This window comes from Dryas octopetala, chromosome 2 (assembly GCF_963921425.1).
Source record: "Dryas octopetala chromosome 2, drDryOcto1.1, whole genome shotgun sequence".
Taxonomy (NCBI): Eukaryota; Viridiplantae; Streptophyta; class Magnoliopsida; order Rosales; family Rosaceae; genus Dryas; species Dryas octopetala.
In genome coordinates this window covers 23,936,677-23,950,451 of record NC_141367.1, presented here as the reverse complement: position 1 = coordinate 23,950,451, position 13,775 = coordinate 23,936,677, and the positions used below count along the sequence as shown (strand labels likewise).

Here is a 13,775-nt window from a genome sequence, read left to right as displayed (position 1 = left end):
ATACAAAATTAATCGATAAAGTTGGGATGCGATGCGGAGTAGAATGACGAGGAGCAAAGCCAAGTGCATTAAGAGAGCGTTGAGCATTTGAATGTTCGCAATGCTTTGCAACTTCTTTGTATGATAATGCTTCGCAACATAGCCTAAATGATGCAAAATGTATCATATTTACTCATCATATATCTCATAAATAAAATATATTTGTGTATGTAGATCGATTTCATTTTTGGAGAGATCCAAGCATATGCATATCACATGTAAATCTCACTCATGGAAGAGATGTCATCCATGAATATGGTACACATATTAAACCTTTAATTTCTTAGTCTGGAAAGTTTTAATTAAGTTGTAGGGTAAATTACAATTTAATACCTCAAACTTTATCTTAGATTTCAAGTTAATACTTGAAGTTCAAAAAGTTGCAATTTCATGCCTTGACTTTCATTTTGTTTCAAGTTAATACCTCCGTTAGTCTGGCCGTCAAAAATGTTGTTATCTGATGACGTGGCACACCACTAAAAGACTTCATTTCAATTTAGTACCTCAACGTTACCATGTTTTTCAAGTTTATAGCTCAAGTTAAAAAACTTGCAAATAAATAAATGTTTTCCAGTTTTTATCTCAACTTCATCCCAACTTTTGACCCATCAAATCTTCACCAAAATCAACAATTTTATACTCATTTTGAAGCTATGAATCTCCTCTTTATAATCATATAGAAATAATTCAAAAAGGAGCTATGAAACGCGAAAGAAATATTCACAAATTAGACGTACTACCCGAAATTGTCAATTTGTTTGGAAAATTTGGCACTTTCGGGTAGCCTACTTTGTAACCAATTATCTTGGGTTTCATAACTCTTTTTTGCATGATTTTTATATGGTTGTAAAGAGGAGATTCAAAGCTTCAAAATGAGTATAAGATTGATAATTTTGGTAGAGATTTGATGGGTAAAAAACTGGGGTGAAGTTGAGATAAAAACTAGAAAACATTTATTTATTTGCAAGTTTTTTAACTTGAGGTATGAACTTGAAAAATATGGTAAAGTTGAGGTACTAAATTGAAATGAAGCATTTTAGTGATGTGCCACGTCATCAGATAACGGCATTTTTTTACGGCCAGACTAACAGAGGTATTAACTTGAAACAAAATGAAAGTTGAGGCATAAAATTACAACTTTTTAAACTTCATGTACTAACTTGAAATCCGAGGTAAAGTTGAGGTATTAAATTGTAATTTACCCTAAGTTGTATATTGACTTCAGTTAATTAATCTCAAACTTAAGAAGGAACTATAGATCATCTTTGTAAAGGGTGGGAATGTGAGAAAAGGATACGACATGTCGTTTTAATTAAATAAAGGTTTTTTTTTAATAAATAATGCTATTAAAAACCTGCATTTTACCATTTTGGATCCAACACCCGAGAGTGTATTCAACTGTCCTTATTCGGTCGTATCCTATGCGCACAATTCAAGACCAAAATACCACTACCCAAACACTCACCGTCAAGCTCATCACAAGCTTCAAGATCCCACGCACATAACCATCCAACGGCTCACATAAGCTAACAAAAATCTCAACCACTGAGAGAGCTCACACTTTATATGCACCCAGCTCAAATAATTGCATAAAGAAAAGAGCTTTTCTTTCCCAGCTTCTGAACTTGCTCTGTTTTTTCTGATTATCATTCAGATCCATCGATCGATCAAAGCCCGCAAACACAGAGAGAGAGAGAGAGATGGGAGAAAGAAGAGTGGGAGTGGCGGTGGATTTCTCAGCTTGCAGCAAGGCAGCGCTGAAATGGACGGTGGATAACGTTATCCGGAAGGGGGATTACCTTATCCTGGTTATCGTACGCCCTTCAGAGAACTACGAGCAGGGCGAGATGCAGCTCTGGGGAGTCGCCGGTTCCCGTATGTTAAATTTTCAATGGTCAAGATTTTCTGGGTCAATTTTGAAACTTCATTTTTTTTTTCTGGGTAAATTTTAATTTTTAATTTTGGGTAAATTTACCCATTTTTGCAGCTCTGATTCCTATAGTCGAGTTCTCGGACCCTCACATTATGAAGAAGTATGGAATTACGCCTGACCCTGAAACCGTGGACATCGCCAACACTGCGGCTAGGCAGAAAGAGGTTGGTTATTAATTTTTCATTCTGTTTTTTTTTTTCGGATATAGAATAATTTTTTGATAAGAGGTGTGCCTGACCTTGTGAGTTGGGAGCAGATTACGGTGGTCGCAAAGATCTACTGGGGCGATGCCCGAGAGAAGATCATTGAGGCCATTGAGAAGATTCCCTTGAGCTCCATCGTTATTGGGAACAGAGGGCTTGGCCAGCTCAAGAGGTACAAATTTATATACAACATGTTTTCAGCGGGCTTCATATGAATTCGTTGCTTGATTCATGACTTTGAGCTTGTGTTTTGTGTTTGTACGTTTTTGGGATTTTAGTGTACGTGTAGTAAAGTTAATTGGTTGATGCTTTTGTTCCATGGATGTCATTTTGTGTTGATTGATTCATGTAGTAGTTTGCCATCCTGAAATGATTTTTATAGGAATATATGGCCCGAAGGTGGAAGTAAAATAATAACTAAGGCCCCCTTTTGTTGACTATGTTTTCTTTTGGCATTTTGATTGGATGTGGATGTGTTTGTTGTTTTGCAGGGTTATTATGGGCAGTGTCAGCAACTACGTTGTAAATAATGCTTCCTGTCCAGTTACTGTTGTGAAGAATAATGCAGGCGAATGAGAGCTAAATCCTTTGTTCCTAAACCCTGCTTGATAAATAAGTGCAATGCTGCCTCTGGTTGAATTGCTTCCTTTCATGCCAGGCTTTTAGTTTGCATAAGATATAGTTTTTCTCTTCTTTGGTCTGAATAAGATGTAGTTAAAATTATGTTTTCAACTATGTTTGTTACTACTGTGTGTTGAAGCTGGATAATGTTCATCTATGTATGTGCTACTGTATATTGTGTGAATTCAACTTGTAGCCCGTGATGATTTTATTCCCAGAATTCAAGGGCTTGTCAAATTGTATACAACTTACCTTTGGATTTGATAATACAAAGAAGGCATGAGCTATCATCAATGATATTGAATTTTGCTCTACTACAAAAATTTACAAATTGTAACACTGAACCATCACGTGTACTTTCGTTTGCTGTATGCTTACCTTGAATATTAATTTCTTCTCTCCATTTGAGAATTTTCCCTGCTTTCATTTGGTTTAAGAGCTTAAGCTAGATCATTTAGCATATCAGCCACTCACCAGCACCAATTCAATGGCACACGTAGGTGTTCTTAATGACCCTTTATGAGGAATACCATAACTGAGACAATATATACAGAGGTGGTGGGAGAAAGAATATGAGAGAAAAACCATCCACCCATTATAGGAGATTGAATTCTAGTCCTCTTATTTTAAAGCCAATGGTGAATACAAATAATGACTACTTGAAGAAGAAGCAGTTCATACTATATATAGCCAAAAACCCTCAAATCAAGGCCTTATTCAGCAAAACTCAGCGGCTAGTATTGCATGAATGACCAACCAAACCAACTCCCAACATAAATCTTCTCACACAACCCCCCATTCCTTCATTTTCTTCTCTTTAGTCTCTCCCACCCTGCAAAACAATGGAGCCAAACCATACCCAAATACCTTTCATCATTTTAATCTTGTTTCTGATCTTTTGCTACAACTCTGCACAAGTCGAATGCAAGCCGCGAAATGTATTCTTGAGGTACCTAATAATTCCCTCTCCAGCACCAAATTCTCGTCCAAACTGGCCGCCGGTTATGCCCCTTAATAGGCCACAGCCTAGTCCTTCACCTCCCCAGCGGCAGCCAACCCAAATCTCACCTCAACCAGTCTCCACTCCATCACCCCTGCTCTCTCCACAGGTACGTCGGTTCTTTCCTCCATCTCTGTCTCCTTCAACGCCAACTCCAACCACAACCCCTTCTTCACCCCCTACCAGCAATTCTCCTTCAACACCATCAACATCATCCTTCCATCCTCGTCGTCGTCCTTCGGATATGCCCAAAAGCCCTCGCAGCAACCTCTTTACGCAGTCTACGCTGCCCAATTCAACCCCATCATCATCCCCAGTTGATCCAGCCATCAAACAATTATGCAAAACCACTGACTACCCTGATCTCTGCCTTTCATCCATCACCCCTTACCTGCCACCAGACAAGAGCAAGATCGACCTTGTAACCATCTTTGAGATGGTGATAAAGGCTTGCACGATACATGCCAAGTTGTCTCTAGCCGCAGCCTCAAAACTTGCCATGGGGCCTAGCATTGCTCGCCGAACAACTGCTGCTATAATTGACTGCAAGGCCATGTACAGTGATGCCTTGGATGGCCTCCAGAGCGCAATGGATTCGATCCCAAGCCGCGACATTGGCACCATTAACAGCATGCTTAGTGGGGTGGTGACTGATGCTGTGACATGTGAGGACGGGTTTGGAGGAGCGAAATCTCCACTCAGTGATTATAGCGACAAGCTTCATAAGATGACCAGCAATTGCCTTGCCATTGCTTCCTTGATAAAGTGGTGATGATGATGATGATGATATGTGTCCTCTTCAGGTCCTAACATTTTGCTTTGTGCTCTTCTCTTTTGATTTGGAGAAGGGAAACATCACATGGGAAATTGACAAGAGTAGATGTAGGAATAAATTAAAGAAGCTTAATTAATTTTGTACCATATTTAGCAATTAGCATGTATGATTTGCTGTTATTACTTGAGAAAGCTTGGTTATGGGCATGACTTGTGCATATATTACTTGGTTTGGTATGAAGAATGCGATGCAAATTTGTATATTTTTCGAGTTGCAGGATTTGGAATTTGAAATTATTATTATTATAAATTGTTTGTTGAGAATTTAGAACTATTCAATTTTTGTGTTAATCTAATCCAAATATAAATTTGAACTTTTAAGAAATATGACAGTAAGTAAGACCACGTGTATGCTCACATGGTAATGATGGTATTACTCATCTTTTGAAATTATAGCACGTGTATAATTTGTCACACAGCCATAGTATTATGAATTAATTACACTTACATCTCTTGAGATTTATCGTCTTTTCACATACACTCTTTGAGGTTTCAAAAATTACACATACACCCTCTGAGGTTTCAAAAATATTGCATATAACCCCTTACAAGAGAAAAAAAATAAATAAACAAAAAAGAAAATATTTGTATTGAGGTTGGACCTTACACCTTGAGTAATCTTATTAGGCTATTTAACCCCTTAGCATGCCTTTTTGCATAATTTCTTATCATTTTTCGTTTCACTATAGGAGTTATATGTAACAATTTTGAAATCTCAAAGGGTGTATGTGTAATTGTTGAAACCCCAGGGGGTGTATGTGAAAAGACGATAAACCTCAGGCGATGTAAGTATAATTAACTCATAGTATTATTGTCACATACAAAAATATTATTATTATTTTTAATTATACACATGTTATAATTTGAATTTATATATAATATCATATTTGCATGTTGCGTGGTATTACAAAGTTATAATGCGCACAATATTTTTGGATAAGAAAGAGTATTGTTCTATTTTTTTCTTACAAAAAAAAAAAAAACACTCAAGCAAAAATAAGATAATAAGAGAGAGAAATAATAGAATGGGTAGTACTTGGGTCACCTCCACCCTCTAAAACTACTTGTTAGGCAGTGCATAATGAGGATCGAAATTATTCATTTTTTAAATCACCTATTAAAGATAATTCCTTTAAAAAATAAACTCAATCAAAAATCATTTAGTTATTTAACTATTATTGAATAAATGAACGGTTTAGTCAAGAAGCCACTCTTTAAATACAAACTGTTCATTTATTCGATAACAGTTATATAACCAAATGATTTTCGATTGAGTTGATTTTTTACAAAGATGGTCTTTAATAGGTAATCTAAAAAATAAATAATTCTGCTCTTGAGTCTACACTACCAAATAAGTAGTTTTGGGAAGTGGGGTGACCCTACTACTGGCCTAATAGAATTGCTTCATGTTACGTGGCTAATCGAGGGTGGTTCAGCTGTGCTTTCTGTTTGGGCTTTGCGGGCCGCGCCTTAAGACTTGGGCTTGAGCTCTGCTGAAAAGCCCATGTGACTGGTTCATTCCTGCATAAAAAATCGTGCTAAAGGGAGAAAAATATAAAACAAGGGAAATGTAGCAGATAATAGAGCTCCATTTTCATGCTTTACCTTCTCGCACTCAACATTTACTTCTGGAAGCTTCTTTCGCCACTCAGGGTTCTTCTACCCGCCCTACCGTCATGCTCCGGAGTTCTCTCCGACTTCCTCAACGTAAGTGCTTTCGATTTCGTTTTTCTTTCCACATTTTCTTTTCTTATGCTCTGTTTGTTTCCACGGAAAATGTTTCGACCCAAAATCTAAAATACCAACTCAAGAAAAGAAACTAAACTGTATATTTTCTGTTTTCCATAAGTTTCAAGATACAGTAAGAGTGAACGTAAATGCGGCCTTAGTTTTCCTTTTGGTTGCCTAGAAACGAAGGAAAATGGATTTCAAGTGTTGCTAAGAACGTATAGTCAAATCAACGAGCAAGTACAGCATTGGTTCTTTTTCATTTCGTACTCACATTTAGTTCATTTGTATATTATAAATTTCAAGAACCATTTGGAGGCTGACTTTTTTTTTTTTTTTTTATTAATAATGCTGATAAATATATGTGCTGAATTCTAACAAATGTATTTTCTCTTCTCCATTTATATCCTCCTATGCTTGTTATTGATCTTTCCATTTCCATATATGAATTTATAATCTTCAGGCTCCCTGCAGTATTGTTAATGGATTGTGTTGATCTTCCTCCCCTTCTGAGTTTTGAGGAAGCATAAAAGCACTGCAACTATTTTAGTATTAATGGAAAGCTTTGGTGGCTCTGGGCTTTCTTCCGGAGGTTGCATTGTGAGGAAGAAGAGGAGTAGTGTATCACATAAACCTCGCTCAGATACACAGACATTTTTACACAGCTCTAATATTTTGCCACCCTTTGCACATCCTTTTGGCAAAGGAAGCCTCAATAAGAATCAGAATAATAACGAGAAAGTGGTTCCTTCTGATGGACTGGGAAGTGAGAACAAGCTGAAGAAGTTAAAGCTTAAGCTTGGAGGTATTACTCATACAATCCACACCAAAAAGTGTGCAGAAGATGTTGGCTTTGGTGGTGGCTCTTCCATCATTAAATCTTCAAGCTGTTTTGATGCCTCCACTCCCCAACCGAAGCCACTTCTTCAGGTGCCTCACGCTGATCCTTGTAATTATTTCAATTGTTAATAGGTCTCACTCTGTCTGATTTCAACGAATTTTCTTTTTTCTCTGAGTGTAATCACAACTGTAATGACAAGGAACTCCTTTACAAGTTTCACGTCCAGTGGTCACTATTTTAGTTTCACAAGGTACTCTGTAGAATGAAATACGCCCATTTTAGAAAAGAATTGTTTGTGTGACTTGTTCGGTTTTTCATGTTTATGAAGTTTTGCATTGTGTATGTGTGTGACTTTCATGCTTATGATTTAAGGATTTCCTTTTATTGTACTTTTCTACATAGGTGAAAGCTTTCTTATTGACATTATTGATGCAGGATGATATAGATGAAAATTGCTTCTGTTCTTCTGATGGGGGGAAAATTTTTGGACATAAACGGAAAGACTTCTTGAAAATTGATTCTAGTTCTAGAAAGGAGTATTCTTCAAAAGGAAAAATCTCCAGGCAAAATTTTCATATGAATAATGAACCAGTTCGTAAGAGCAAGCGGATTCCTAAGAGATGTGTCTTGGATGAAGGATTTAATGAAGATGAGGATGATGAGGAAATCCGATTCCTTGGAAGACTAAATGCTTTTAAGGTTGCTCGTTCAGAGAGGAGTCAAATGGATGATGGCATCCATGGAGATGATATTGGAGATGATATTGGAGAGTATAAATCACCAAGGCTGGGAAGAGATAGTAGAATAAGGTCCAGACCAGAAAAATTGTACGAGGACAACGACTATTTGGGAGAAGAAGAAGAACCAACATCTGATGACGAACCTGAATCTAATGGGAAGAAGCTGAAAAAGGGATCCATTACTCTACTTCTAGAGGGACGGAAAGAATCAACCCCCACTACACGTTATCGCGCCCTTCAGTCTGGAAAAGATATTTTAACTGGTTCTGGTCCAAGTGTTGCTGACCTTGCATATGAATTGCCTCCTGCCCCATCTAGAAGTGCGCATCTTCTCTCTGTGTTTATTGCATTATTCTGATTATGTTTGTATACAAACACATTCATATTCATGTATGTGTTTACTAAACTTGTTTTCAGTTTTTCTGTTGGCTGGTTAACCACAGGAAAGAAGGAGAAAATCTCTGAAGTGGAACAGCAATTAAAGAAAGCTGAGGCTGCACAGAGACGCAGAATGCAATCAGAGAAGGCAGCTAGGGAAGCTGAGGTTTGGCCTTTGTATAATGTTGTTTATTATCTCAGGTGATAAATGTAGGAAAAAGTCTCACTTTGTAATTTTTAGGCTGAGGCAATCAGAAAGATACTTGGTCATGATTCGAAGAAGAAGAAGAGGGAAGAAAAATTGAAGCAGCAGAGGGATGAACTGATACAGGTGTTTGAGAAACTATCAAACATTTCTCATTGTTCTTCGCATTGTTCTGATGCAGTATTATTAACTATAATATTATGCAGGGGAAGGCTTCCAGTGCTGTCACACTGGCACCAAACACTGTCCGATTGGTCATAGGTCCTAATAAAACAATCGTTACATTTTCTGATGATATTGGTCTACCGGGCATATTCAGTTCAGTCCCCTGCAGGTACAGCATTTGCTTTCTTCTTACCAGCCTCAATTTTTCTTTTTTTTTTTCAATTTTTTTCATCTTTATATATTGCTTCTGCTTTTTGTAATTGACACATTGTACATGCTTCATGGCTTGATGGTTTGTGTTATTTAGCTATCCTCCCCCACGTGAAACATGTGCGGGTCCAAATTGCACGAATGCATACAAGTACCGGGATTCCAAGTCGAAGCTTCCCCTGTGCAGTCTCCATTGTTACAAGGCAATACACAAAACGAGGCAGCCTCCAATTGCTTGCTGATATCATCCCATTCTGCACACCATTTAGTTCAACCAATTAATATGTTTGATATAGGCAACTGGAAAGTGGAAATTCATCATTCCGAAGTCATGCAAGTGGTCGTGGAATAGCAGTACATCATCTCTTTGAAACTAGTTACTAACCACTGATATTGTTAGAATAGGAAAGTATGCTGTATGTACAATCAGTTAGAATGGTCGGTTGCTTACTTCTTTTGATGCCCTTACAGATATCTCCCGAACTTGTTTGATCCAGTGTGTTCTCCTGTTAATAGTAAAGTTGTGGAGAACCACAACTTGGGACGAATTGTTGTACTAGGTAATGAGCAGTAGAGTACAAGTTGGGAAACCAACATGATTTTTATAGCTGGTGCTAATTTTGGCACTAGTGTAACATGTTTGAAGCAAATTGGTCCCCTATCAAATGAATCAGATTATACAATTTTCTGACTGCATATACACCATTGCCCCATTCCCAATGAAAACCAACGTGAGAGGTAATAGTAATAGTACCGTGAAACCGAAAACTGAAAATTACCAAGAATTGTCCGACACCGAGCCAAAAAACAACCGAAAATGCGGTATGTAGAACCCATGGCAGTGGTTCTTCTCCGAGCCGACCCTTTTTCTGTGGCGGTGGCGGTTTTGGAAATTCCAAACCGTCAGAGTACCGACATACCGATACAGCCTGTGAGCTCCGACTTGTAAGCTCAACCACAGCCACCAACATCCCACAGCCACAACCACCACCAACCCACATCCACCGATACCGCAGAATACCAACCGAATACCGTCCGACACTGAAGTACTCGTTAACCGTCCATCGTCGATATGGTGTTGGAGTCCAAAACCTCCCTCTCCGCCCCTATCGGTTGACACTCAGTATTGGTGTTTCGGTACGGTTACAGTACCGAACCCACCCCTAGGTAATACAGTTAAAGGAATATTTGTTACAGATATTATAAATTCATTATATAGAGGGACCACTCAGAGTACGAATGAGGGTGTCTTTATATTGAGGGACCATTCCGAACCCTCAATGTGATTCTCACACTGATAGGGAGACCACTGTGGCCAGGCAAATAATATAAGCTTCCCTGATATGGAGACCACTGTCACCTATTTCTCTTACATGGAAATTGTCCACCGAAATTCCAGATTCATTTATGAAGACAATGTGTTCACGAATGCAAAACAAGCTGCTATTAAATCTTGTTACTTACAGTTGTGTACATAAAGATGATCATAGTAGATACAGATTCTTCAAAGATAGATGAAAAACTTTAAATAGATGTCTTGTAACGTACTATATAATGTAAAGCATCTCTGTGACCAAGGCAGCACTAATCGTCACTAAATCTAAGATCCGTCCATGAAAACAGCACCATGTCCACTAGCTTTCAAAAACTTCTTCAGTAGAAGAACCATAATTGCAATGGTAAGTCCAACTGCAGCCCATGTGAACAAGCGATCATCGGCTGGTTTTTGAACTTTCACTTCTGGCTTTTGTAGCAGCTGTCTTGCTCCACCAGAAGGAGCTTCAGTCATCATCCTTGCTATTTCAGGGCGAGGGTTAGCATTTGGAGGGACTTCCTGTACTTCTTCAACAATCCTGTCACTTGCTGCTGGTTTTGGAAGCCCTCCCCCAGCGCTTGTGGCTCCAGCATTTTGGGAACTCTGAACATCACCTTCCCTGTTTGACTGATGCTCTTCAGAAGCCTGTGAGGGGCTGAGTTGAGGAACAAGGGGTGCCTTGCTTAGCATATATTCATGAATCTACGAAATTAACATCTATGTTAGCAAGTTGGTCATGAAATGTTCATTATACCAAAAAAACACTAAAATGTGGAAGTATTATGTTGATTGCAATGAAACTTTCTGCAGCTATTGTACCTCATCAATTAACTTCTGACGTTCAGGAGTGCCATATTTTGGGCCTGCCTCACGAGATTTGAGGGCCAGGGCACGCCTTTCTTCCTTCTTGTATTCTACTGAACCCAATGCACCATTTGGGTTGGTGGGCATGAATGCAATAAGTGCAACTAAAGCAGTCCGCACTGCCAACAGAACAGTATATTACCAAGATGAGAAACATATGCAAAGATGGCTTAATCTAAATGCTAAACTTGTCCGACATCAATATGTATGTGAACCGCCCTTCATGATTAAGGTGAATGATAAAGACAGTAAAAGTGATCAAATCTAGGCTGACACTAAAGCTAGCCGTGAGAATTCCTGAACCAGACATTAGTCTGGGCTAGAAAGATCATGCCACATGATTCAAGAAAAACAAACATAAATGTGTATCAACTCAAATTCCAGCTGCCTTTTTCATCACCACAAAGACCATGTTCTCAATCCTACATAAAATGCCAATAATCGAATAAATACACATTAAGAATAAAAAACAATGGCATGAGCCAAGACAATTAATTCAGCTGGGGCATGAACTTATAGTGATGTGGTCATTGGACTAACAATCCAGTTCCAACTCCAATTAAAGCCAACCATGGTTTACGGCATATCTGTTAAATGTGTTGTGACCTACCAAGCATGATGTAATGAAGACTTATGAACACGTGTAAACCAGACTTAGCTACATAATAATTAGCTTCCCAATCTAAACATCATAAGAAATTGTCTGCATAATACTCCACTAGCATACACAACGTCTCAGAAAGAATGAAATTTACCGCTCCATGATGGCTGCCAGTGCTCAGGATGATGGTTTGATATACTTAAGCAAATCTTGGTTTGGGTTTCGAAGCGACCATTTGGCTGAAAATGAAGTAAATTGGTCAGCATATCATAACTGTGACAAAAGAAATGAACCCTAACTCAACCAGCAAAATAGCCCATAAACCTTCAAAGGAAAAAACAATTACCGTCAACAGCATGAATGAAGGAGGCTTGAATGGGTATTCCGCAGGCAACTGGATCCGACCGTGATAAATCCCACCCTCAAAATCAGTGTCACGAGGGCCTCTGATTGCAAATTGCCAGTCAAATATATTCTCCTGAAAACAAATGCCAATGAGCTCACAACACAGATATATCGATAATTAGCATTTTGGCCAAAGTATATGCCCAATTCAATGCCCAAATGCGAAAAATGAAGAAACAAAATATGCCCACAATGCCCAGGGTATAATTTTTAAAACAAATTGGAAAGATTTTCAAATTTGAAGTACACACTAAAACAAATTCAAAAGCTAAAAAAACCCAATTCAGCTCGAATCCAAAAGACCATATTACTCAGTAAAACAGATGATGAACCTGTCAACAGGTACCAAATTAACCGTATTACTCAAAATTCAATTCAATTTCAAATTCAGATATCAATTGAACGAAACAAAAACTACAACATGAATAAATATATGCAATAAATGGAAATTAATAACCTCAAGGGGAAGGCTCATGAAATCATCGGAGGGATTGGATTGCATCTCCTTGACCTCCTGTAGAATCCGCTTCACCGCCGGGTTCTTCAGGTTGTACTTGTCCTCCGCCATGACCCTTCGATTCGATTCGACTGATCTGATCTGATCTGATCCGACCCGACCCGATTCACCACCACCACCGACTCGTCCGGTTCACAAATCTTCGAATTTACAAATTTACGTTTACGAATACGAAGCAGAGAGGGGAGAGAGAGAGCCGGCGGTGTTTATATTAGGTAACGGAGCATTTGTTAGTTGTTTGCCACGTCATTTGCTTACGTGTCAATTACTCATTGGATTTTGTGGAGCTGACTGTTTTTTTCAGAATATTATCCGATGGGTTAGTTGGTAAGCAATAAGTCATGTGACCCACTATTAATCAAGTATTAATAAAACTGGGCCTTAATACTACATGGGGATTGAATTTTGGTCCGTTCAAATTTTGAAGAAGTGTCTCAATCCAGCTTTTAATGACTTATTAAATTAAAAAATTAGAGGGTATTCAATTAAGACTTTTGATTCATTTGGTATATCAGACTGTATTGATTAATTTTTATTGGATAATATTAATCTGTTTCAAAGATTATTGATTATTTATCCAGAATATTTTTAGGTATTTGGTACTGTTTCGGATAAACAATCTAACTAAACAAAATCCTATTTGAAGAAAAACACCGCCACAGCAAAACTTTAAAGAAAAAATCATAATCTAATTCTCACAAAAATGTAATAAAATCTATTAAATAAATCTAAAATAAATGATAAAAAGAGATAATCAGACACTATGCATAAAAGAGGAAATATATGGAGAGAGTATGAGAGAGTGTGAGAGATAGATACATGGAGAAGAGTGAAGAGAATAACATGTGGAGAAGATAGTAGAGAAGAACCCTAGGGAGAAGAAGATAAAAAGAACGTATGTTGGTTTTCACATAGAAAGCGTGTTTTTGTTTTCTTAAGTTTTAATAATTAAGTGTGTATTATCTAATCTCGGGTGTGTGGGTTGTATTAGTTAGTCAGGTAAGAAGAGTATTAAAAGCTCAGTTAGGTTTATATAGTCAAGTAATTAAATAATATAAGTTGCACCAAACAACTGACATGAACTATTTACTCATATTTAGAGTCTAATGCGATGTACCAAATATGTCCTTATAGACTTTTAAAAAGTCTATAAAAATTAGGAGGTACTAAATCAAA

The 13,775-nt window shown here is 37.8% G+C and overlaps 4 protein-coding genes across 5 annotated transcripts; 3 read left to right on the top strand and 1 right to left on the bottom strand.

Moving 5' to 3' along the window:
• The first annotated feature begins 1,508 nt into the window (after positions 1-1,508).
• LOC147294426 (Adenine nucleotide alpha hydrolases-like superfamily protein) lies at positions 1,509-3,093 on the top strand. The gene is made up of 4 exons (XM_086232621.1): positions 1,509-1,914; positions 2,027-2,136; positions 2,229-2,347; positions 2,667-3,093. The coding sequence occupies exons 1-4, from the start codon at positions 1,740-1,742 to the stop codon at positions 2,749-2,751; spliced, it is 489 nt and encodes a 162-aa protein (XP_086088747.1). The 5' UTR covers positions 1,509-1,739; the 3' UTR covers positions 2,752-3,093.
• A 545-nt stretch (positions 3,094-3,638) lies between these two features.
• On the top strand, positions 3,639-4,568 carry LOC147294425 (Plant invertase/pectin methylesterase inhibitor superfamily protein). Its single transcript, XM_086234550.1, has one exon. The coding sequence runs from the start codon at positions 3,639-3,641 to the stop codon at positions 4,566-4,568; it is 930 nt and encodes a 309-aa protein (XP_086090676.1).
• A 1,627-nt stretch (positions 4,569-6,195) lies between these two features.
• Positions 6,196-9,593, top strand: LOC147294424 (PAPA-1-like family protein / zinc finger (HIT type) family protein). 2 transcript variants are annotated; one of them, XM_086233081.1, is made up of 7 exons: positions 6,196-6,337; positions 6,833-7,288; positions 7,635-8,259; positions 8,383-8,483; positions 8,559-8,648; positions 8,729-8,856; positions 8,995-9,593. In XM_086233081.1, exons 2-7 carry the CDS (start codon positions 6,914-6,916, stop codon positions 9,137-9,139), a joined length of 1,464 nt encoding a protein of 487 aa, XP_086089207.1. In that variant the 5' UTR covers positions 6,196-6,337; positions 6,833-6,913; the 3' UTR covers positions 9,140-9,593. The 2 variants fall into 2 exon arrangements, with proteins under 2 accessions (XP_086089207.1, XP_086089206.1); XM_086233080.1 differs by having other exon boundaries at positions 6,204-6,337; positions 6,822-7,288.
• A 725-nt stretch (positions 9,594-10,318) lies between these two features.
• Positions 10,319-12,764, bottom strand: UBC32 (ubiquitin-conjugating enzyme 32). The gene is made up of 5 exons (XM_086232423.1): positions 12,540-12,764; positions 12,024-12,155; positions 11,832-11,916; positions 11,032-11,195; positions 10,319-10,914 (listed from the first exon to the last, which is right to left on the bottom strand). Exons 1-5 carry the CDS (start codon positions 12,648-12,650, stop codon positions 10,498-10,500), a joined length of 909 nt encoding a protein of 302 aa, XP_086088549.1. The 5' UTR covers positions 12,651-12,764; the 3' UTR covers positions 10,319-10,497.
• Positions 12,765-13,775: the final 1,011 nt, after the last annotated feature.

Excerpts from the sequence above, each read along its gene's own strand:
- LOC147294425 (XM_086234550.1), top strand. The coding sequence starts at position 3,639 with ATGGAGCCAAACCATACCCAAATACCTTTCATCATTTTAATCTTGTTT.
- LOC147294426 (XM_086232621.1), top strand. The coding sequence starts at position 1,740 with ATGGGAGAAAGAAGAGTGGGAGTGGCGGTGGATTTCTCAGCTTGCAGC. Across the intron at positions 1,915-2,026 it reads CTGGGGAGTCGCCGGTTCCC|CTCTGATTCCTATAGTCGAG; the intron begins GTATGTTAAATT and ends CCATTTTTGCAG. Across the intron at positions 2,137-2,228 it reads CTGCGGCTAGGCAGAAAGAG|ATTACGGTGGTCGCAAAGAT; the intron begins GTTGGTTATTAA and ends AGTTGGGAGCAG.
- UBC32 (XM_086232423.1), bottom strand. The coding sequence starts at position 12,650 with ATGGCGGAGGACAAGTACAACCTGAAGAACCCGGCGGTGAAGCGGATT. Across the intron at positions 12,156-12,539 it reads TCATGAGCCTTCCCCTTGAG|GAGAATATATTTGACTGGCA; the intron begins GTTATTAATTTC and ends ATTTGTTTTCAG. Across the intron at positions 11,196-11,831 it reads CTGGCAGCCATCATGGAGCG|TGCGGACTGCTTTAGTTGCA; the intron begins GTAAATTTCATT and ends TTCTGTTGGCAG.
- LOC147294424 (XM_086233081.1), top strand. The coding sequence starts at position 6,914 with ATGGAAAGCTTTGGTGGCTCTGGGCTTTCTTCCGGAGGTTGCATTGTG. Across the intron at positions 7,289-7,634 it reads AACCGAAGCCACTTCTTCAG|GATGATATAGATGAAAATTG; the intron begins GTGCCTCACGCT and ends TTATTGATGCAG. Across the intron at positions 8,649-8,728 it reads AGAGGGATGAACTGATACAG|GGGAAGGCTTCCAGTGCTGT; the intron begins GTGTTTGAGAAA and ends AATATTATGCAG.